This window comes from Anthonomus grandis, chromosome 13 (assembly GCF_022605725.1).
Source record: "Anthonomus grandis grandis chromosome 13, icAntGran1.3, whole genome shotgun sequence".
NCBI lineage: Eukaryota > Metazoa > Arthropoda > Insecta > Coleoptera > Curculionidae > Anthonomus > Anthonomus grandis.
In genome coordinates, this window is record NC_065558.1 from 20,348,781 (window position 1) to 20,372,297 (window position 23,517).

The following is a 23,517-nucleotide window of genomic DNA, read 5'->3' on the forward strand; positions in this document are numbered from 1 at the left end:
TTGAATTTCCTCAATAAAAACAATTACCATCTGAAATTAAATATTAAGCTGCAGGAGATTATCTTCCTAAAAGCCATATCATTATCGATGCCACACTTTTACCTATTTCGTATCTATCATAATTATCATCTCCGTTCCATAACGTCCCTCAAGAATTTCTATCATATTAAATTTCTCTCGTATAACTGTCAATGCCGCTTATAATCCCTTATTTATATTCCAATAAGAATCTGGTGAAAATAAGAACTAATTAAGTGCCAAGTAGACTTAAGAATATGTTGCAAAGAAGATATCGAAATAACCTTTCTGCATCAGGGGGATAAAAAAAAAACTCTTATTAAATAAAAATATTTTATTCTTACACGCACATTTTAAGCTAACACATTTTTTTGTACAATATCTGCGGATTTGTAGATTATGATATGACTGAATTATTCCAGAATCTGTTCTATCTGATGTTAGAGCTTCTTCACAAAGAAAAAGAACTTAGACCATTTATATTAATTTTTCTCTATACATATACCTATTTATTTTCTAAATAATATTTTTATATTGCCTATTTTCAAAAATATTTACAAAAAAAATCTTATTGCTAAAACTCTAGAGTCTTGAAAACTGATTCATAAGCAAAAGAAGCTTGACCATACCAAATATAATACATATAAGCATCTTACACAATATCTGGTGGAGGATCCCAAGTCAACATCTGCAAACTAGTAGATCTACTCATACTAGAACCAGCGACACCAAAATAACTAGTCATATGTTTTGAAGCTTTATTCTTAATGCTTCTGCTATATAATTTAAGTACTTGACAGTTGCAGGTCACCAGCATTGCTATAAGAATCCCTTGGAGGCCCTGGACTATATGAAATCCAATCCAGATGCCATCTGAAGATGATAACTTTGAGATTGTCGCTAGGAGAAGGCAGAGGGAAATGACCAGAGTCATCTGAAATTAAAGAAAAAATGGTATTTGATGCCTTGTACAAATGAAGTGATAATATTATTACAATTATAACAATATAGTCTAATTGCAAATATAATAAAATGCTTTTAATACAGTATACCTAAAGCATTTAATATGCTGGTGATATATTTTAAGTGTTTTCAAAATGCGACCATCGCTGTCCTATTTGTTTGTGCTATTCGAATCTATTAACAATGGGAGCATCCATAGACATACTAAAAATCAGAGATATAGGCAAAATTACGTACAAAATGTTATTAATGTCCTGGTGTCTGTAAAAATCATTACCCAAATTGGTACTAGAGAAATTTCTTGAAATTTGGGTATCAAATCAAATCAAATATGCGTTATTGTTTTTATAACATTGAGTTATAAAAAAATAAATAAAAAAAAAAAAATTACAGCTAAGAAAAAAATTTCACGGATACAGTAAAAAGAAATAAAAGTCGCTAAAAAAAGGTTTTAGTACAAAGTAACAATATTTCAACCAAAAAGAAACGTATTAATAATAGACAATAATATAGAAAATATAAAATGCAGGTAAGTTAAAAGATCCGATGAAATTAAAAAAAAAACAACGATATCTACGTCAAATATTTAAGACTTTGAAAACAACTCTATGAAATTCTTTTAAGCAGTACTATGCTTTTTTTAATAAATCTTAAATTGATACATCCTGCCTAGAACAGCTAAACTGGTAGTAGCTTGCTACTACTCATGACTTTGTATTCCATAAGCAAGTGATTATACATTTTAATACCCTCATATATGATTGCGTATTTTGTAAGGGTACTGTTTGGGGTGCATAAATGTAGATTGGTAGTATTAAAGCTTGTTTAATATATGTTGGGCATTCTCTATTCATTTTAGGTTCCTCAACAACCAATTAGGTATTACTACAAGTCCTTTATAGGATCATGGAAGGATTTGTACGAGCCCTAACAACTATATATTGGAACAAGTAGTCATTTTACGAATAAAATTCCAGTTTACCGTAATTCTTTTAATTTTTTTTTATTTAAAAATAATAAATTAATAACATTTTTTAGGTTTTAGAGAATTATTTTTAAGGTTTAATAAAATTTTGATGTTAAATAATATTTATTTAATTGTTTGATAATCAAAAAATGTTGACAACTAAATGTTGGAACATGGGTTGCTTTTGCTCAAATTTTTCCAGTTTTATTAGCATGACGCGAAGATGGCTTTAAATAAACAAAAGTAAGTAGTGCGTTGTCAACAATAAAAATTTTGATGCGTTACTTGACCATTAATAATCAATTACTGTCATTTTTATTACGAGTAAAATACAATAACGGCTCATGGAAAACCTACTGATCTAAAAGTGCGAGAAATTATCCGGCAGTACCATAAAGGGAAAAGAATGTAAGAAATCTCCAGTGAAGTAAATGTTGCAACAACTACTATATTTAATATAATTAAAAAATATAGTGAAACTGCCAGTATTGGTGTTCGCGGCAAAAGTTCAGGACGTCCAAAAGTTGTTTCTCAAAGAAATGTAAGGAACTTGATTAACATTTGTAAGTCGGAAAGAAGAAATACTCTACGAGAAGTAACTGCAAGGTGGAATAGAGAAAGTGAGATAAATGTTTCCAGAGAATACTGCCGCAAATATGTCCACAAGAGCGGTCTTAGTTTTTATAAGGTATATGATTAATAGGCTGTTCTGTGTTATATTATTTTAATTTTTCTCATGTTTTCGCCTAGGCCAAAGAAAAACCATTATTAACGGAGACTCAAAAAAGGAATCGTTACATTTGGGCCAAATCAAAACTCTCGTGGACCAAAGAAAATTGGAGCAAAGTTATTTATAGCGAGGAAAGCAAATTTGATGTCTGTGTCGGAGATTATCGAAAGCGTGTGATTCGGGACAAAACAAAAGCATTCCATAAGGATTGTCTTAAAAGGACTGTAAAGTTTCCACAGGGCATCATGGTGTGGGGTTGTATGTCAGCTAAAGGGTTGGGAACGTTACACTTTATTGATGGCATAGTAAATGCAGAAAAATATCGAGACATTCTCGAACATTCGCTTTTACCAAGTGCAGCAAAATTATATCCATCTGGAGATTTTATCTTTCAACAGGACGGTGCCTTATGTCATACTGCTAAATCTACCAAAAAATGGATGGGGGAACATAATATGAAAGTTTTGTCACGCCCCTCTAGCAGCCCGGATCTCAATCCAATCGAAACACTTTGGCACAAAATGAAGCAACGCCTAAGAAATAGTCCGCAGCGTACTTTACCACAACTACGTGCTAAACTACAGGAAATATGAGATAGTTTCACCCCTGAATTTTGTGAAGGTCTAGTTAGTACAATGCCTCATAGAGTTCAGGCTGTTATTCAAGCTAAGGGCGAGATTACGCCTTACTAATTTGTATTTTCCTTTTTTAAAACTCACTTGTTCCAATATTTAGTTGTCAGCATTTTTCAATTATTTACCAAGTAATTAAATACTAAATAATTTAAAATATTTAAATAAATTATAAAAACAATATAAAACATTATTAAAAAGCTTGTTCATTTCATATTTATGATTAAAAATTTATAGAAACGTATCATTTTTCTCTAAGAGACCAAACGAAAACAAAAACAAAAGTAAGGACACAAAGTCACGGTCTCATCCAATCTATATAATTTCTTAAAAAAGCTTAAAAGCTACACGTGTTTCTCTCCTGTCGAAGCATCATCAGGCCTAGACCTACACAGATCACATTACAACTGACAGTTGTAATAAAATTTATGATAAAATTTAATGAAATATTTTCGCTAAATGGGCATTTTATTTCAAAATAACTGCTTGTTCTAACATATAGTTGTTAGGGCTCGTAGTTATACCCTTAAATATCACAATATTTATTTTGGATATATTAAAAGAAAGCTTTTTTGCGTCACACCAATTTTTAATAAGTTTAATATTATTGTTTATTGCTTCTTGCAATGTATTGTTATTTGTTCCTAGCCACAAAAGTGTCATCAGCAAATAATGTAAAGGATCCGTTAACACCGATAGACGCGAGGTCGTTGATGTAAATGAGAAACATTGAAGGGCGGAGAACCAATCTTGAGGAACCCAATGATCGTTCTAGCCGTTAACCACCATTTTTTTTATTTGTTAGATATGACTTATGCCACATCAAAGAACAGCCTCTAAATCCATAGCAAGGTAGCTTTTAGAGCAATATTTTACGATTCACACAATCAAAGACCTTGGAAAAATTACAAAATACCGCCGCAGCCATTTCTCCCCGGTTTAAGCCAAAATAAAGTTTCTCTAAAAGATTAAAAACTGCATCACTAGTACTCTTTCTGTCCCGAAAACCAAACTGGCTGCTATTTAATAAATTGTACCTTTGAAGAAATGAAGTGATTCAAATTTTAACAGTTTTTTCGATTATTTCTTATAGAGTTGGAAGTACTCAGGTCAGCCGAAAACAGGAAGGGTCATTAGTGTCACCGCCCTTAAAAAGAGGTTTTACCAAAGCCGTACATAAACTATTAGGGAAAACTGCCCTGTCAAGAAAAATATTTATAATTACACATAACCCTACAAGTACAGAATCTGGAAGATTCATAAATCACTTAATTGAAATGCGATTAATACGATCAATGTTTTTAATGGAAATTAATTTTTTTTTATTTCGTTTACGTCAGTGTGATACAAACAAAATGAATCTCGTATAGACACATTATTCAAAAATAACAAAGGAGCAGTATCAGAAAATATATTTTTTCCCAAATTCTCAGCAATAGTGTAATAAAAGTTATTCAGTTTATCCGGATCCATATCGCCCTGATAACTACCCTTGTCATTTCGCTTCCCTCTTAAGTTATTCATTATGCGCCAAATTTCCTTTATTCTATCTTTCGCAGTACAAATTTTACTATAATAATAATAATCTTCTTTAACACTTTTTATAACTTTGCGGTATATGGGTTTATATTTATTACAGAAAATTATAACAAATTCTGAGGAGTTATATTTCTTAAGAGTATGCAAAAACCTGATATTCCTCGAAGAAACCTTGATCCCTTTGTCATCCATATCTTTTTTCTTTTTTGTTTTATGACTTTTAAGGGAAAATGCTTCTCAAATAAATTGTCTAGTGTTGCATTAAATTTATTTAGTGCATCAGATAATATATAAAGTTCATTCCAATTAATGTATTGCATTCATCATTTCTTAATTCTAAAAAACTTGATTTGTTATATATTCTTTCCTTTCTTACGAGTTTAGAATTTTTATTTTTTAAATTAATTATAGATAATATGACTTCATGGCCTGGTTGAGCCGACGACACTACCCTAGTATCACAAGAGATACATACATCATTGAAGTTAAGACAGAGATAATCTATTAAAGTACTTGACACACTTGTTATACGGGTTTTTCTACTAACATTTGCAAGTTAAATGATAAAAAAATGCATTCCTTTTCTTCGCGATTCTAGTTGCGTTATAGCCTAACGCAACTAGAATCTTTTAACCAGCAGATGTTGCAATTTTTTGTCCTATTAAAGTTGCTCGGAAGAAGGCTGTCAGATAATAATAATCACGTAAATGAAGTTGTAACCAAACTTAACTTCGCTTTTTTTTTTAAAAGACATAGTACCAATCAACCCCCAAGCATTGATAAGTGGTTAGAGGGTTTGCGGATTGTATCCATTTGATGTATAATAATGTGGATTTCTCCAAATGCATTGGGAAAAATGAAAAGCTTACAGAAAATGTAGCTACAACTTTATTCAGGGTCACTTCAATAACATACGAGACATTTTTAAATATTGTAGGGCAAGAAAAGATTAAGTTTAATGACATGAGATCTTGTGGTGTTCCCGAGGGTGTTCCTGTAGATGATGGTGACGAAAATCTTAACCTTATCTGCAGTGTTTGGAAAAGTTTTCGCAATAAACCAGATGCCAATTCTCAAGAAAATCAACAAGCAACCCAAGATATTAAACAAACGGAAGAACATGAAGCTATGCCTGAGCATCAAGATGAATGTATAAACCAAGATAGATTTACTGAATATTTCGGAATGGTCCAAAGGTTAGAAGACACAAGTAAAACTTCAGATAACAATTTAACCAATCAAAAGCAGCTGTAGCTTCAAGGTAAGAAGTGAGACTGAACGGTTTCCATTCGCAATTGCTTCAGAAAAGTATAAACAAATGTTTAAAGCTAAAAATGAGGAAAAAAGAAAACTAAAAGAGGAAAAAAATAAAAAGAAAAAAAATTGGGGAAGAAAACAAGAAATCTTCTGCAGCTTCAAAGCCATCCACCAAGAAAGGTTTATTGAAAAAAATCGATTCAAAAGAAAATTAGCATTCAGTTTCAGTTCAACAGTTAAGCTTAAATCCCTTCAAAGGCCTCAAAGTTTCCGTCAAAAGTTCTAGGGAGCGTTCAAGCTGTAACACGATCTCTTTTTAATAACGACGAACCGACGAAGTACACAACTGCTTGCGAAATATGCAAAGAGAACGTATAGTTACAACACCGAAGTTTCAAAATTAGTTCTTTTTAATATTAGTTCCAAAATATACCGCAAGAAATGCATTCCCAAGAAACATCAGATACATATTCCAGATGGTGCGTCATGAAGCTCTGAAGAGCAATATAAAGAATTTTTCAAAAACTATTAGTATCATCAAGAGTGTCCAATAACTGTGACTTACGTGAACAATTACTATAAAGCTTGTCCCATAGCTCGGTATTTTTAAAAAAATGTATTAAAAAATATTTTTTCAAACTTACCACTTTTTTTTATTTCCATGCTATCTAATAAATCAGGATGTCTATTACCATTTAGAAATGTGAAATAATAATAAAAAAATTAGTGTCCAATAACTGTATAGTTTACTCTACAATTTACGAAAATATTTTAAATTAGCCATTATTGAATGACTCTAATTATTCTGAGTGTTTTTAAATCATAAAAAAATTTGATATTTTAAAAATATAAACACAAACAATTTAAGTAAATTATTCATTTATTATTAATTTGCTACAGTTTAAGAAATTTCATAGTAAATATTATCAGTAAAAAAAGTATAACGATAAGACGCCAACAATTTAGACTGACAAAGAATGAGAAAACTAAAACTTTTACTGTTTTTTGGCTTCGTTTAGTTCCAAAAAATTAGTAATTTAGTAATATATATAAAAAATATATAGCAAATATTTTAAATACGGACATGCACAGCTCAACTACTGCAAATAAGCGTCAAAAGTCCGGTAAGAATATTAATAAGTTAATCATATATTTATCGAATTACTAAGAAATAATACATAATTGTTTTACACGAAAAAAATAATTTGTATATGTAGTTCTATAAAATTAGTTTTATAATAATTTTAAATTGTGTGCACAAAAATATATTAGTATAATTAATACCAATTCTTTTGTCCATGCTAAGTATAGAGCATAACATCCGGATTATGTCGCTCAAGTCAATTAAAATACCTTATTCTAGCCGGCAACTGTAAATTCCACTATAACTCTCCTTTTGTCTCTAAATTTAATTTTTGAAGTAATCGCCAATAGAGATCTCTTTGCGATTCCTGTTTAGCTTACCAAATTAATTTATCCAGTCGAATTAGCAATTTGTAGTAGGACATGTGAAACAAGGGAATCAATGCATCGCTTCTACTAGTAAACGGCCAATCAATTGCTCGACAGGTTTTATGCCAATAATTTAACTGATGAAATTTAGATTAGCTGGATATTATACTGATTTAGCTGCCCCAATTGATTTAGCATTACCATTTCAGCTTGTCAGCGAGGAATTTGATATTTGGGACCACTTGTGCAAGTACATGGCGCATTTGTATAATAATAAATAAATAGTCGTTATCAAAATTTAATTAAAAAACATTATTTTCTTTATAAAAAATAAATGGGCTAAAAATGAAAATACATATATTCAATATAATAATATATCTTTAAATTAAACATTTTGACAAAAGTAAGCAAAAATTTGTTGTTTTCTTTTGTCAGCAAGTATGCTTTGTAAAGTTACTTAGTACAATAATTAGTTGTTTCATTGTTGTGATAAAATATTACCTTTGTTACCGGTGTATGTGTAATTTTTTTTTCTGCCGTTACCATCAGCACTGATTTGATTAATTTTTAAATGAAACAGGTTATTACCAAGTTAACACCTCAAAGCTTTTTTCTCAAGAGACTGATGTACTTTGGATTCTCTTTTAATTAAATATTTTTATCACATTCTTACAATAAACATGTTAATTACACTCGCTTCACTTAGCTGTACCTGTAACTGCAGAGAATAGTGCGAACACCATTGCACTTTAGGCCTCAGTATGCCCATTGTGTACCTTTCTTTAAGGAGTAGTAGACCTCTCCCTCTGCTCGTCACCAATACGTTGCCAAGAAACTCCCTGATCTCTTTGGAGAGAATGGAAACTATGGGATGGGCGGGGTATGCCTAGAATTCTGCTGCGTATTAACTAGATAATAGGAGAATCGCAAATTATGTGTTCCTGTGTCTCGTCTTTATAGCTCCATGCCCTACGTAATGGACTCCTGCTTAGTTTCGTTTTGAAATATGCTCATTTAATTGACACGACTAGTTAGAATGGTTGTTATAAGACGTAGTTTCTCTTTTTCCAAAAACGATTTACGAATTGCCTTCAGTTTCTCTGGGTAGCTAAGAAGCTCCTTACATAAACTGCAGCCTTGAGTATCATCCTACAGTTTTGAAAAGCATGTGAAAGTATGATTTTTTTAGTTTTTTGATATTCGCCAGACATCAGTCAGACCCACAAGAGGGCTTCGGCTTTACTAGTTGAAGAGCGGCGGCCCTCTTCGCAAAGGAGTCGGCAGCCCGATTTCCCTTGCTGTGGTTGTACTCTTTGATGACTCCAAATGACTTTCCTGTTACCCTGTTTTTAGAGGAATCTTTCACAAGGATGGCGACGGCATTGTTGCACTAGTTGCGACTTAAGGTGTGGTCTTGATAGTGCAAGAACTGCCTGCCATATTCAGCGCAGTCCGTGAATATTCACAGTTTTATCAGTAACATTGCTTCTAATTCATTGTTCTGCCACAAAAGTTATGCCATATATATCGGTTTGAAAGACACTTGGCTGCTACATAAACACTAATTGTTTTGCATTGTGTATTTGAAGAATACGCTGCAGCCCGAACTTTTTCTAGTTTTAGAACCATCGGAATAGATATTAATAATACCCGCCATCCCTTTTATATTTATAAGAATGGCCTTTATGTTGCTCATGTAGGGTTTATTAAAAGCAAAGATTGGCGAGACTCGAGCCTTCACTAAAAGAAGAGAGTTTGTTGCTTCTTACCAGAGGCGAGCTCTTTGCAGGCCTATCTTCTCATTTATTTCCACTCCAGTATAGCGCAAGCACATCATGTGGGTAGAACGACCTCCTTGACATATACATCTAGGGGTGTTAGATACAGCATAACCTCCAAAGCGCTAGCTGGTGTGGTTCTCATTGCCTGTTATGTTAAGGCAAGTCATTCTTTGAACATAATCTAGTTTTCGACAAGCTGATCCACTTCATGGCCTCAGACAATAGTGCCTTCAGCATAGGTCTTATGATAGCGGTGTAGATCCACATAACTACTTTGGCAGAAAAGCCTCAGGTCTTGCCTTTTGTGTGCCTATACTGTTCGTAAGAGATGTATGCTTTCTGTAATCTATTTGCTATGTGAGGGTTTCAAATTAGTTTGCTGTCGAGTGTCACATCGAGATACTTAAATAGGAATTGTTCCAAAAAATATAAAAAATATCAAAAATAGACCCAAAAATCTGCATCCTCCTCCCGTGATTATTCTTGTATATTTTTTGCATGCCTTAATTTTTAACTTGTACTTCTTTAGGTCTGGTTATATTCTCCATATAATTTTCTGATTAGTCCCACTTTAGTTGTGTTATAGTCAAATCCAAGAATTGTATAATTGTCCTTTGTTTTTATTAGTGTTTAGAGCTTGTTTGCAAATATGATTTGTTAGTTTTCTCATCTGATTTTTAGAATTACATATTGTCTGAAAAGGGCCTTTCTTGTTTTTTTGTTCATAAACATTACGGTCTGCCACCAAATGAACTGCTTTATAGCACAAACAGAGCCATTTTGCTCGTTTCTAGATTAAGAGTCAGTTGGTAGTCGTTTACCACGTTGGTTTTTACTTTTTTTTGGAGTTTATAGGCAGGTGATACGTTGTTTTTTTATGAGCGTGACACTGAGTAACTGGGATGTACTCATCATTACCATGTTTACTAAAACCTATTTTTCCATATCTTTAAAGTATTCTCAATATAATTTTGTCCCATTAGTGTAATTGTTACCTTACGTATATTTAGAATTTTTAGTAATGTTACCCTTTATAGGAGATAAAACTGTTTCAATTATATAGGAAATATTTAAAATAGTTTGTACTTATATTTGGAAAAAGTAATTTTATCCGAACGGCGATTATATAATAACCTATAGGGATTTATTTAAAATGAAATCTATTGCGTCAAAGTCTGTCATTGAACTGTTCAAAAAGTTTATTTTACCATAATTGACTAAACAATAAGATGTAAGCAAAATAAGACAGCAAACAATTAAACGTAGCATCATCCTAGAAGAAATGTACTAGATCCTATAAATCCAAAACACCTTGCATCAATTTCAGTTTTAAGGTCGTGAATTATGGAAGATAAAGTGCTTGTGTCCACTTTTTCACAATAAATACATGTTTATTTCTAGTAGCAAATATTAACTACAAGATTTGGAATCGAATACACACGTCATTCAAATAGTAACAAAAGTGATTTCTGGTCTTTACGCTTTTTCTTCTTAATCTGGTTGTGACTTTAAAAATACAAGAACATAAGATTTGAAAAAAAAATCCTGTATTATCACATACTTTGCTAGCATAGGGCCATTCGGATCCTAAGGCATCTGCAGTATAGAACCCACTATAGAGAAGCTTTTGAGTTTCTTCTTTATTAGTCAAAGACATTTATTAGCCAAAGAGAAGCTATTAGGTTTTATTTATACCAAGACATTTAAGCAACAGTTTGGACGAAAGTAACAGGGATAATTAAAATATAAACATGTAATGTAATGTAAAGGTAGTGTGCATAGAATTTACATTGCAAGAGAATGAGTTAAATCAACTATATAATATCAGAACATTAGATATTTCTTACGTTTATGCCTTTATCATCTCTGTTGATGATGATTTCTGTTTTTTTTTGTTTTTTTTTGATCCTACTTCAAGAGAGAATAATTTATTTAGGGTTTTGTTCCCGGTCTCGGATGTATCTTTTGGGTAACCCTTTCGTTGTCTCGAATTCTGAGATAGATATTTAATGTAACATATTGCCTGGTAGTTCAGTTAAACCCTGGGCTCTTTTGGATTCTCATCATTACGTCAACTGTTTTTCAACAAGAGGAGTGGCGAAGAATAAGCCATGTTATACTATACCCTGGTGTAGCCTAATACTAGAGACGTAGTTTAAGAGCAATAAAACGGTTTGTAGTTTTACTTATTTGTCGTCTATAATTTCATATACTTATATCCTACATTAGTTGAATACTCACCTTGCAAAATTTTGCTTTATTAGATGTATTTTAATTGTTTATACTTCGCTACGGATTAAGGGATAAAACAAATTGATATTTAATAATTTTGTAATTAACCTGTCTTTTTTTGTACATTTAAGAGAACCACAAGTAATTTAATTGTAACTTCCATTATGCACAGCCACTTCTTTAAAAGTACAAAGTGATATTATGGTTAGCCTGGAAAGTTTTTTAATATTGACTTTTTCTTCTGTATTTTTATCGTCTTTAGTAAATGTTTTGAAACGTTTATGAAACGTAAACTGAAACGAAATTATTATATTTTCGAACTTCCATTTTAACTTAAATTTGGATAATCTTACAAAGTTTTGAACGTAACAAACTCACCCCTAAGTAGAGGTAAATATTGAGTGACAAAATTGCTTATTTCGTTGGGTACAAAAACAACATTCTGGTCTTTAAGAATTTAAATTACCACTGAACTCACTCAACTCTATTCGTACATTAAAATTGTTTTAACTATGACCTTATTTTTAACTTTATTTAAAAATAAGGCCGCATTTTTTTTGCACGCACACTTTGATTTAAAACTATATCTTTAAATCTGCATTACGAAAATGTTTTTCTCTAATTTCGATCATATTCTAATCTGCGAAATCAATTATAATAATTATAAAAAATATTTACAACTAAAAAGATCATTAATACTAGGTTTTAAAAATAGTCGGTTTTTAAAGTTTTAAAGTACGGTAGATGAAAAGTTAGTAATCAGGTATAATAAGTAAATGAATAAAAAAGTAAGGTTTAATAAGCAAATCTAATTCTAATAGACTATTTCCATTATATTCTTAGTGGTTAGTTTTCATTGTTACTTAAATTTGCTTGTATTTTAAAAACCTTGCTTACGTCTATTGCAATCTTTATATTTACCTTTCAATGCTATTTTTCTATCTCAATTCATGTGAAGGGAATTAATTATGGTAAAATAGAAATCCTACGGTGTACCTCCACCTATTTATTAAATATAATTCTACTTTATAATTTCCGATATGTTTTGGACGCAGCGGTGTCCATCATCAGAGGATACTTATAGGGAAATGGGCTTGAACAAATAATCAAGGGACAAAAAGATAAACACAAAAAAGAATTAAAATTAATTTAAGGCACACTTACAAAAGTTTCAAAGTAGCATAAGTTACACCCACCAGGGTTTGAGTTTATGTCAAAAGTCTTGTATGTATTTATTTTTTTATTATTTATATTCTATTGTGGACAAAGAAGAATCAATCAATCAATGCTTTATTATCATAAAATTTAAAATTTTGTCGACAAAGCTATTATTTAAATAAATCATACAAACAAAATATACACAAAGACAAAACAAAAAATTACAAATATATAAAAATACAACAAAACATACAAAAAACTTAACAATTTTATAAATTGTTTAGGTCACATTTCCTTAAAATCTATAAAATATATATACATTCACTTGTATACAAAGTCGGCAAAAGGCAGTTGTTTACAAAAACATTATTAGCAAACTACTAATTTGTTTGTATAATATACGAATATTATTTATGTACATTGTCATAACAACATAAACAAATTTACCAGTGTTTAGGAAGCGCGTGCTTAAAATTACATAACATTAATTATTAAAAAATTAAAAAAAGTCGTTTACTGTGTATAAGGCTCTCTCCAGCAAGTATGATTTCAGAGCTTTCCGAAATTTGGAAAAAGTTGTTATTGATTTGATTTCAAATGGAAGATGATTGTGCATTTTTTTTGCATTGTAAAGAATGGATCGTTTAACTAGTTCTGATCGTGGGGTTGGTAAATAAAGATCGTACTCTGCGTTTCTAAGAGGATAATTGTGAGATGGCCTTTCTGACATATCTGATAAGTGCTTGCGGATTAGGCAGACGGATTCAAATATAAATAAGGAAGGAAGAGTTAGTATTTTAAATTTTTTTAAATATTCCTGGCAGTGAGTTCTGTAATTTAGTCTTAATGAATAGCGTATAGCTCTCTTTTGTAGCTTAAATATGCGTTCAAATTGAGTCGCACCACACGTACCCCAAAACGGAAGGGCATATCGGAGGTGCGACTCAAACAGGGCATAATAAACTGTTATAGCCGTTGCCAAACTTAGCTCCCTGGATACTGATCTCAGAGCAAAACATGCAGAACTTAATTTTTTGGATAAGTAATCGATGTGGATATCCCATTTTAAAGAGTTGTCTACCATCAGTCCCAAGAACTTTACGGAATCAACGACCTCCATTCTGTTGTTATTAATTACAAAAGGTTGCAACGCACCGCTAAATGAAAATACTCTAGTTTTTGAGACGTTAAGGCACAAGAGATTTGAATCGCACCACGATTTAATGGTGACTAGGTCACGAGATATGGTTCTACGAAGAGCCACCATATTTAAGTTGCTCCAAGAAAAACTAGTATCGTCCGCAAAGAGACAAATTTTACCATTTATGTCCAGATTAGCAATATCATTTATAAATAGAAGAAACAAAATAGGGCCTAGAACTGAGCCCTGAGGTACCCCGCATTCTATTGGCTTGCACGAAGACGTCATCGAATCAACCCTAACAAACTGATTCCTGTTGTTCAGGTATGACATGAACCACTCGAGAGGTGTTCCTCTAATTCCATAGTGCTGCAATTTATTAATTAGGATATTATGGTTTACACAGTCGAAAGCTTTAGAGAAATCACAGAAAATTGTTGCTGTAGAGAGATGGCTGTTTAGGCTGGAGTATATATTATTAAAGAGGGACAACATAGCATCATTGGTGCACTTGTTACTTAAGAATCCGAACTGATGCGGGGTTATAATTTTATATTTAAGCAAAAAGGATAAAAGTCGTTTCTTTACCAGTCTTTCAATAATCTTTAATAATGTTGGGAGAAGTGCAATTGGGCGATAGTTCGAACATTGATCCTTCTCGCCCCCTTTATGTAAAGGAATAATAATTGCCGTCTTAAGGCAGCTTGGAAAGATTCCAATTTGAAGAGACATATTAATCAAGTTGGTAAGATGGTTTAAAGTGATATCCGGGAGATTTGAAAACATTTTGAGCGTTAGACCATCAGCCCCAGATGAAGATTTGTTTTTAATGTCTCTTATTGTGCTGCGTAGTTCTTCTAATGCTATGGGTGTAAGAAAGAAATTATGTAAATTCTCATTAGCGAGATATGAGATAGGATCGTGGGAAGGAGTTACGGTATTGATGATATGAGATTTTTGGCTACATTTATAAAGTAGTTGTTTAAGTTATCCGGTGAAGTGGGGATTGTGATAGATGGAGAAGCCTTATCCCTTAATTCATTAACAATAGACCAAGTTTCCTTACCAGTATTTGCAGAATTAGAAATCCTTTTATTGTAATAGAGGTCCTTGGCTGCCTTTATTGTTTTATGGTAAATTTTTTTGTACAACCTTGCGTAATCGTGGAAGACACACACACTGTCTGAGAATTCTTTTAAGTGTGATAAGGAGCGTATATTTTTAGAAGACAAGCGTAAGCCTTTAGTAGACCATGGTTTTTTTTCTTTAATTTTGATGGGTCTAAGAGGAAATGAGTTGGATGCCAAATCAGACAGTGACTTTATAAATCGAGAAAACTCAGTGTTCATCAGGTAGGAAGTCCCAGTCCGTTCTTAGACATAGATTTTTGAAATTTAGGAAATTTTTTTCCCCAAAGATACGGCACATTTTGCGCGGGACTCTTTTATTTTTGTGATTTAGAGAAAATTTAGTTAACACTGCTTCATGATCGGAGAAACCTGAGTTAAAGAGAGAGACGTCAATAATTGGACTGAATAGTATGTTAAAGAAAAATACTAAATTCGAACTTAGGTGACATCTACGTTGAGAAGTCCTACAAGCACCAGGGTACCTGATGGTGTGTTACAAACATTTTTGGTGAAAGCGAGAGAAAGGTAGAAGGTTCATGGAGAACATAATAAATGTGTTAACATAGTGATTAGTACGTTGTGAAGGAAATCAAAGCTTCAGTACCATATAAAAAAAGGAATTAAAATGGCAAGAACGATTTATTAAAAATCTATGTAGAGTTATAACGCAGTGAGTTAAAAATGATGTTCATTGATGCGTGTAGAAAATCTTCTACCTGTTGTCCAATGTAAAATGCATTGCGATTCTCACTTACGCACCCTATTTGATAGACTGCTGATTTTTCTTTTGAGGGGATTTTATCCTTATACGAGTAGTTAATAACAAATGATCTTAATGTAGGTTTAGTTTTAAATATAGTATTGATATTGTATTAATTAAATATGTTTTTGATTTGGTATAAGTCGTACCCCAGCACGGGTTGGGAAAATATTTTCGATTATTTGGTTGTTTGCATCAGATTTTTGTTTAAATGTTTAGTTAAATGTAATTAATTATGTTTTGAATCTGTATCATTTTTTTCTTCTACTAGGACTCTAAACTGATCTGTATACCGAATTTGACTAACACCTTTTACTAAAAAAATCCAAAATTACAAGTTAAATTAAAATAAATTAAAATTAAATCGAGCAAACAAATAACATGAAGGTATATATAAACTAACGAATTTATTTTAATTTCGGTCTTGCAATATATCGCATTGAACCTGAATAGAATCATATACAACTCTATTCACCTCTATGAAAAGGAGAAAACTAACGTCAATTCCAGGTCAGCCGAGATAAACATTTTAAGTTCGAAGACGTAAAGTAAAATTCGAGTCGACAGACGAGTATTATGTATATAGAGAAGCTGCAAAATCTCTAACAAGTCAAATAATCCATTAAATAAGTAATTTGTATAGAAATTGTAAATCTGCTTATCTTCTTTTTGCTTGTAAAGATTGTATATCAAATAAAATTATGTTAAATATGGATATGAACATATCTGAGAAAAATAAAGAAACGTTGTTCATATTCTTATATATAATATATTCTTGAAGAATTGTGGATAATAATCTCAGTTTCCTAAAAATTTTTTTAAATATTTTTAAAATACGTGAATTAAAAGTAAGTTGATTTTCAAATAAATCTTTTAAATCAGTTCAGGTATTGCTTTTAAATATTTTTTTTAAATTTTTAATTTATATTTAAGATTGGTCTTGCGATAAGGTATACTTTATGTTTTTAGGTCCGATGATGCTTAACTCTTTAAGCGTAACATGTAAACGTTTTGATAACTTAATTTATTAAATGACTTTTCAGACCGAGATTTTGTATTTTTTCACCTATTTAAAATTTATTATGAGCAAATTATTGCTTACCCCTTCCAAATTTAGTTTAATGCTACTTCTACACTTCCATTTTGCAAGGCAAAGTAGCGGGAAGGAACATTTACACTCTCGGAATTTAAGTACGAACCACATAAATTATTATGAAACCTATATACAAAATACATAATAATGTGTTCACAGGGTGCTCGGCAAATGAAAATTGTTATTTGGTGTGGTCATTTTCCACTCATTAAGCCAGAATGATTGACGATGATGACCTTTACGTTTTTTGATATATTGAGGTTTTCGTTTTTTTTCCTTTTAATCAGAGATGTTCACACACTGGTACAGGATGTTCGGAAGGTGTAAAAATACGTGGAATCCTTTAAGGGGATGATTCCTAACCTAATATCGAAGATTTAAAGACAAACATTTAAAGGTCGAATATACATCCGTCTGTTATACATCGATTGGTTCTAGCTACTATACACACTCTAATACATGTTAACGCTAGCTAAAACATTGATTTTATGACCTAACAGTTGTTTTAAAATTTAAAATATCCTAACAGATCGATATTGTCTCCATTCGTATGAAACATGTTCTATGTTAAAATAGATTTAGTAAAGCGGGAGGGCGAATTTATAAGAATATATTCAATTTCCCTAAAAAATCGTGTAAAAAAATGATTGCACACGTCAGTCTTGAACTCAAATGATAAGTGATAGAAGGAGTGAGAGTGATAGATAGAGTTCTGAACTTAGGCTAATCAATTCTAGAAGGTATATTAACGTCGAAAAATAATATTTGATTTTTTATTTGATTTTTGCCCCTAATTTTTTAACAGGAATTTTTGAATTTATACCGGGGTTTTTGGTAGTTTTCTCCTGGTAGGCGACGAGGGCCCCTTGTCGTTTTCGGTATCTGAAACAACCAGAAAAACGTACCTTTAACATGTTAAAACCACTTCCCCGGTACACCGGTGTAGATGGGGTAAAAAGCCCTGAAGATGCCTGTAAAAGTGCCGAAATATCGAGGCTCCATCAGTTTATCAATCAATAACATTTACGGCCCAAGAGCTGGTTTTAATTGAATAAAAACTTGCATAAGCACTCATTAATTAATTAGGCACTTATTTTTTTTAATAAACTAAGACTCGCAGAACATCTCTTTAGGTAATTAAATATTCCTTAAAAAAATAATTAATTAATTTAAGAAAATCAAATTTAATTAATTTAGGTGTCTTTGAATTCATTGAGTTATAATAAAAAATACCTAATTAATTATTAGACGTATTTTTCCTTGAATCGCTGTAGGTTGTATGCGTCAGGAAATATGTGAGGTGGAAGCCCGTTCCACAAAGAAGATGTTCTCCAGATGAATGAGTCCCGATACAGCGACGTCCTTGGGGTAGGCAGGTGAACTCGATGTTGATGAGCCGCAACTGCTAGACGCGTCCTTCTTGCCGGAACAGCCCTGGGTGGAATCAGGCCTGCCAGCTCAGAGGAGCACTTACCGTGATAATAACGGTAGAATAAACAGAGATCAGCCACCTTTCTCCTGTGCTCCAGACTCTTTGTCAGTTCTGGTTTGTCGATAAGACGAATAGCTCTCTTCTGTATAGAATCCAGCAGGTTTAAACTATGCTTGGGTGCAGAGCTCCAGACATGCGAGCAATACTCGAGGGAAGGGCGTATTTGAGCCTTATAAAGAGTCAGCAGCTGTTCTGGTGTATACAGTTTTTTCGTTTTGATAAGCATCTCCGAGTTTTTTGGAAGCCGCCCTGGCGACCTCGGCAACCTGGTCATGCCAGGACACACTGTTGGTGACCTCGACTCCTAGAAGATATAAAGATGATTTCGTTGGCAATGTTTTCCCCGCCATAACCAGCTCCGGGCCACCAAGGTTAGTCTTCATCGTAAATACTGCAGCCTGCGTTTTTTTGGCGTTAAAATTGACCAGATTGTTACCGCCCCACTCCAAGATTGCTCTAATATCGTTGTTGTTTATTTTGTTTTGTCCAATGTTTATTTAATTAAATACCATGAATTCCAATCATCTGCGTGAACTTCAAACGGAAAAAATAATTGTAGAGTTGAAATAAAATACTTTGTATGATGTTCAAACCTTTTTAAAAATATCAGCCATTTCTTAAAAATAGAGCCTTTATTGAGACAGACAAACCTCTATTATCAGATAAAAAAAATTTACTGGATTAGAGCCTATTATTAGAGCTCTTAGAATAAGGGTCTCTATTGCGGGGCTGCTTATGTAAGCTAAATTTTGTCTAAACTGGTAGCGTTTTATACCTGTTATGCACTCTAAAGTTTTTTAGCCTCTAGTTACTTAGCATCTGCTTTCATAACTAATTGTGTATGGTTAGCACGAGCTTCGTGTTGAGTGCATCTACTGTTCTTCAAGTTGAATTTCTTTACACTTTATTAAACACTATTTGGAAATGGCATTTACCAATGAAGAGTACGCCGACATTGTTTTCACGATGTATGGACAAGGTGACAGAAATAGAGCTTTGGCCAGGCTCTTGCGCCACGAGCGTTATCCGGATCTAAAGAGTACCAAACTTTAGGGCGTTTCAAAACACCTTTCGTCGGTTTAGTGAAGTTGAAATTTGTATCGGCAAGAACTTTTGCAGTATACCAACAACTCGGTACATCGTGTCAACCCTGATTATAATGTAGATGAGGTAATAACTAGCGAATACTGGAAGTTTTTATAGCGGATTCTATGGCAAGTATCAGAAAAGTAGCTGGAGACCTTGGCCGATCTAGATGGAGGGTATGTGCGACTATGCACAATGATGGAAGCGCTTTCATGCTATGAGGGTGTAGGACAAGAAAAATAATTCAGTTTTGTTGCTTTTTGTTGAACATAGACATCTAAGAACCTTAATTTTTAAAAAGTATTTTGTCGACAGATGAGTCCAAATTTTCGAAAGAGGGTATTACCAACCTCGAATTGGCTCTCAAGGACGTACAGGAAAAAAAATTAATTTCAAAGTGGACTTTGTATCAACGTGTGAGCCGGAGTATTAAGCAGAACTCTTATTTGGTCGTATTATTTACCGAAGCATTTAGATGGTGCTAACTATTTGTGGCTCCTGCAAAATGATATCCCCGATGATCTAGCGAAAACTGCACTCTTGGAACGATAAAGGCCTAATCTTTCAACAAAATGGTTGTTCAGCACATTGCCACTTCCCTGTCAGGAACTACTTGGACGACTGTTTTTCGGAGGGTTAGATCGGCAGAGGCGGAATCTTTCCTTGGCTTGCTCGATTAGCTGACCTAACTCCCCTGGATTTTTTCGTATAGGACCAGGAAAACGAGCTTGTACACACAACAGAGATAAAAGTTAATTGGCAAAATTAATGAGGTATTTGACAGAATGAAAGAAGAGATAAGGGTGACTATCAAAAAACGGCAGATTACATCTTTAATATGAAAAGTAAACAGTTTAAATAAAATTGTGTTTCATTAGTCATTAAAACTTAAAGTTACCCCACAATAAGATGCCCCATAATAGTAGATGCTCTAATTCTAAGAATTGGCCAGGTATGCAATAACTAATGATAACTTAAAATAAAGGGCAGTTAATCTATGCACCAAAATTTTCACCGTAAAGCAGCCTTAAATAGAATATTAGGAAGCAGGCGCATCAAACATTAACCAGATGACTGCTACTACTCAGTACAGAGAAAATCCCTTTAATTGTACTGCAACGCCTGAATTCGGCAATTATCTTACAAAGTGCAATAAATTGTACTTTTAATATTTATATTATTAATTTTAATTAATTATTATGTTAAATAAAATGTTGAAAATATATAAACCATTTGTGTTATGTTTATGCTGGTAGGAAAAATCTTTTAACTCTCGGAAAGTAACTTTCCAGTACATAACTGCTTGCATTGTCAGTTCGCGTGCGAGAAAGTACAACTTTCCGCACTTGTTAGGATTTATTATTCTATTTAGCGATTTTTCCGCTAAGATAAACGAGTAAAGTAAAAGGTTCCTTTTTGTTTATTCATAATTATTACAAAAGCCTAATACAGCACATTCTTAACATAAAGCGTCTTAAAAACTAAGCATTTTAGGGTCCATATTTTTACACACATTAAAATGGTCTAGGAAAAAGGGTATTAAATAGTTATTTATGTGACAATTGTGTAAAATGATTCTTTTTTTATGAATGGGAAATTTGTCCCTTTTTTCATTCCCATGGATAAGAGAAGGCAATTTTACATACGCGTAACATACAAATTTTTTTCTACTACCGAAGAAAACATTAAAAAAATCAAAAATCTTAAATTACTTTACGCATGCAAAACATTTTTTAAACTTTACACACCCTAGGAAGTGTGCAAAATGAGTACTTTACGCACGGTAGTAGAAAAAGAAACTTAAATGAAAAAAATAAAAATGTATTTAGAAAATAGAAATAGTGCTAAACATTAATTTATCAAACATACAAAATTCCATCGTAGTATACTGGGGCATTAATAATTAATATTAACCCATATACTTGTCAATGTCATCTTGCTTAGCTTGTAGCAATTGCCCTGGCATTAAGTTTAGCAACTCTTCCCTTGTCTGGAATACTATTTCTTAATTAACAACACGCCTTTTCAATATATACCAACCGTATTTGATAGGATTTAAGTCAGGGAATTGCTCAGGCCATAGCAATGCCTAAATATGATACGCTTCAATAATTTTCTAGCAGTTTCTGCAACATGCGGACGGCCATCGTCGTGCATAAGTACAAAATTTTCACCAAATTCTATTTGGCGTGGATGAACAATAAGTTCCAGAATTTGATTCCATATTCGTTTGTTGAAAAACCTTTAATGGGAATCAGATTAGTCCAAGAATCTATCGAAATTCAACTGAATCCAACCGAAGCCATCAAAGTTCTGCCTTCGTACCTGTCAACTTCTTGTGTCAGGTCTTCGCCACAACCTCAGTCTTCTTGAATCAGGACGTAAACCAAACCTTAATGCATAAGTAATGTATACTCATTTATGCTCTTGCCAATTCTAATGTTCTTCGGACTACCTTAATCCTTGCGCTATTTCCACGGGCGTATTACTGGAGCTCTAAGGACGTCTGGTGTAAAGATTGTTATCATATAACCTATTTCTTTGTGTGTGCAGTAACATTAATGCCATGAACATTTTGAAGTGCATTTCGTACTTAGTTGGCAGTAATATTGGGGTTTCGTAATGCCTGAAGGTGAATAAACCTATTATCTATAGGTTCTGTTACTCTTACACCATGAATCTCTTCAAATCTCTGCCAAAACGATCCTATAATGCTCTTGGTAGCGTCTAAAGCTTCTGTGTTGTCGCGGATGTTCATACCACCCTGTATTATACCAACATCTCATAACTGTGTTTGACAATTAAGTTGTGACCTTTGCATATTGACTATGTTGCACGCATATTTAAAACAAATTCTCACTACAAGGGTAGTAAAAATTATACTGAATTTTTCAGTTTACTGAATACGCCTTAAAAAATGTAAACGATTTATTTAATATAAATAACAATAACTTAATATAATAAATGTGACAAGGTATTTTGAAAGTCTAACAAATAATAAAAACAATTTACCTTGGAAACAAATGTTTTTGTCTAAAAATAAAACGGCTTTTTCTCCTTATCCCCTAAACCATTTTGATGTGTATATAAGCTTTTCGATTTAAAATCCGTTCAGGACTGTCGAACTATAACCTACCATTAATTAATATCCTGTGCATTTTATTATTGTATAATATAAGTAGTAAGATTTTTAGCAATAAAAGCTACTGACAGACTAAAAAATAAGAAAATAACTAAACTTAAACCTTTATAATTAGAATATTTATTTAAGCTCTTGCATAGAATATTTATTATATACAGGTTGGCGCATCAAAAACTAAACAGAGGCATTTACTGGCAGTTCAGTTTTTTTTTGAAGAAACACAAGTTTCGTGAAAAATCACGCTAACACGGGCTGTACGTGTTAACCTGGGCGTGGGTGATACCACCCCTAAACTTTTAAATGGAGTCGAGTAATACCTTATTCACTTAAATCCCTTTATAATTCTGTAAAATTCATGTAATTAAATTCAGTAGTTTTAATGATTTATTGATTTAAAGCTTAAATAAAACGTATGTTGATGAATAATATATCATCATTAGTGGAGATCTATACATTTGGCAGAAAAGTAATTCAAAGATGAACAATGAACTAATATGTCAGGCAAGTAAATATTGGAAATGACCACATGAGTCTCCATGCATTAATAATGATTTTGCTCAAAACGTTGCCGCAAATCTTCTAACGAAGTTGAATGAGTAGCATAGATTTTGGTTTTTAAGTGACCTCACAACAAGAAATCCAAAGGTGGTAAACCTGGCGATCATGGGGGCCATTCAATGGCACCTCTTCTATCAATACAACATCGATCTGGAAACGTGTGATCTAAATATTGTCAAACACGTATTACGTAATGTGATGGCGCACCATCCTGTTAGAACTTTAACCTATTCGCAATGTACCGCTGATCATTCTGATTTTCAATTATAGAAGTTTGCAGGATCTATGACGTCTTCCAGTAACTCCAAATATATCTTACCGTGAAAACAAAATTTTCAGGCAAGAAAAAGGCACTAATTAAATGATTGCCAGAAATACCAGCCCAA

General features: G+C 32.6%; 1 protein-coding gene across 3 annotated transcripts in view; it reads right to left on the minus strand.

Moving 5' to 3' along the window:
- Window positions 1–367: 367 nt before the first annotated feature.
- Window positions 368–23,517, minus strand: part of LOC126743632 (adhesion G protein-coupled receptor E4-like) — a 747,227-nt gene continuing 724,077 nt past the window's right edge. For all 3 annotated transcript variants that reach the window (XM_050450819.1, XM_050450821.1, XM_050450820.1), the window contains one exon: window positions 368–952. In XM_050450819.1, the coding sequence (XP_050306776.1) occupies window positions 671–952 (282 nt within the window). In that variant the 3' untranslated portion in view covers window positions 368–670. The remainder of the gene's footprint in view (window positions 953–23,517) is intronic.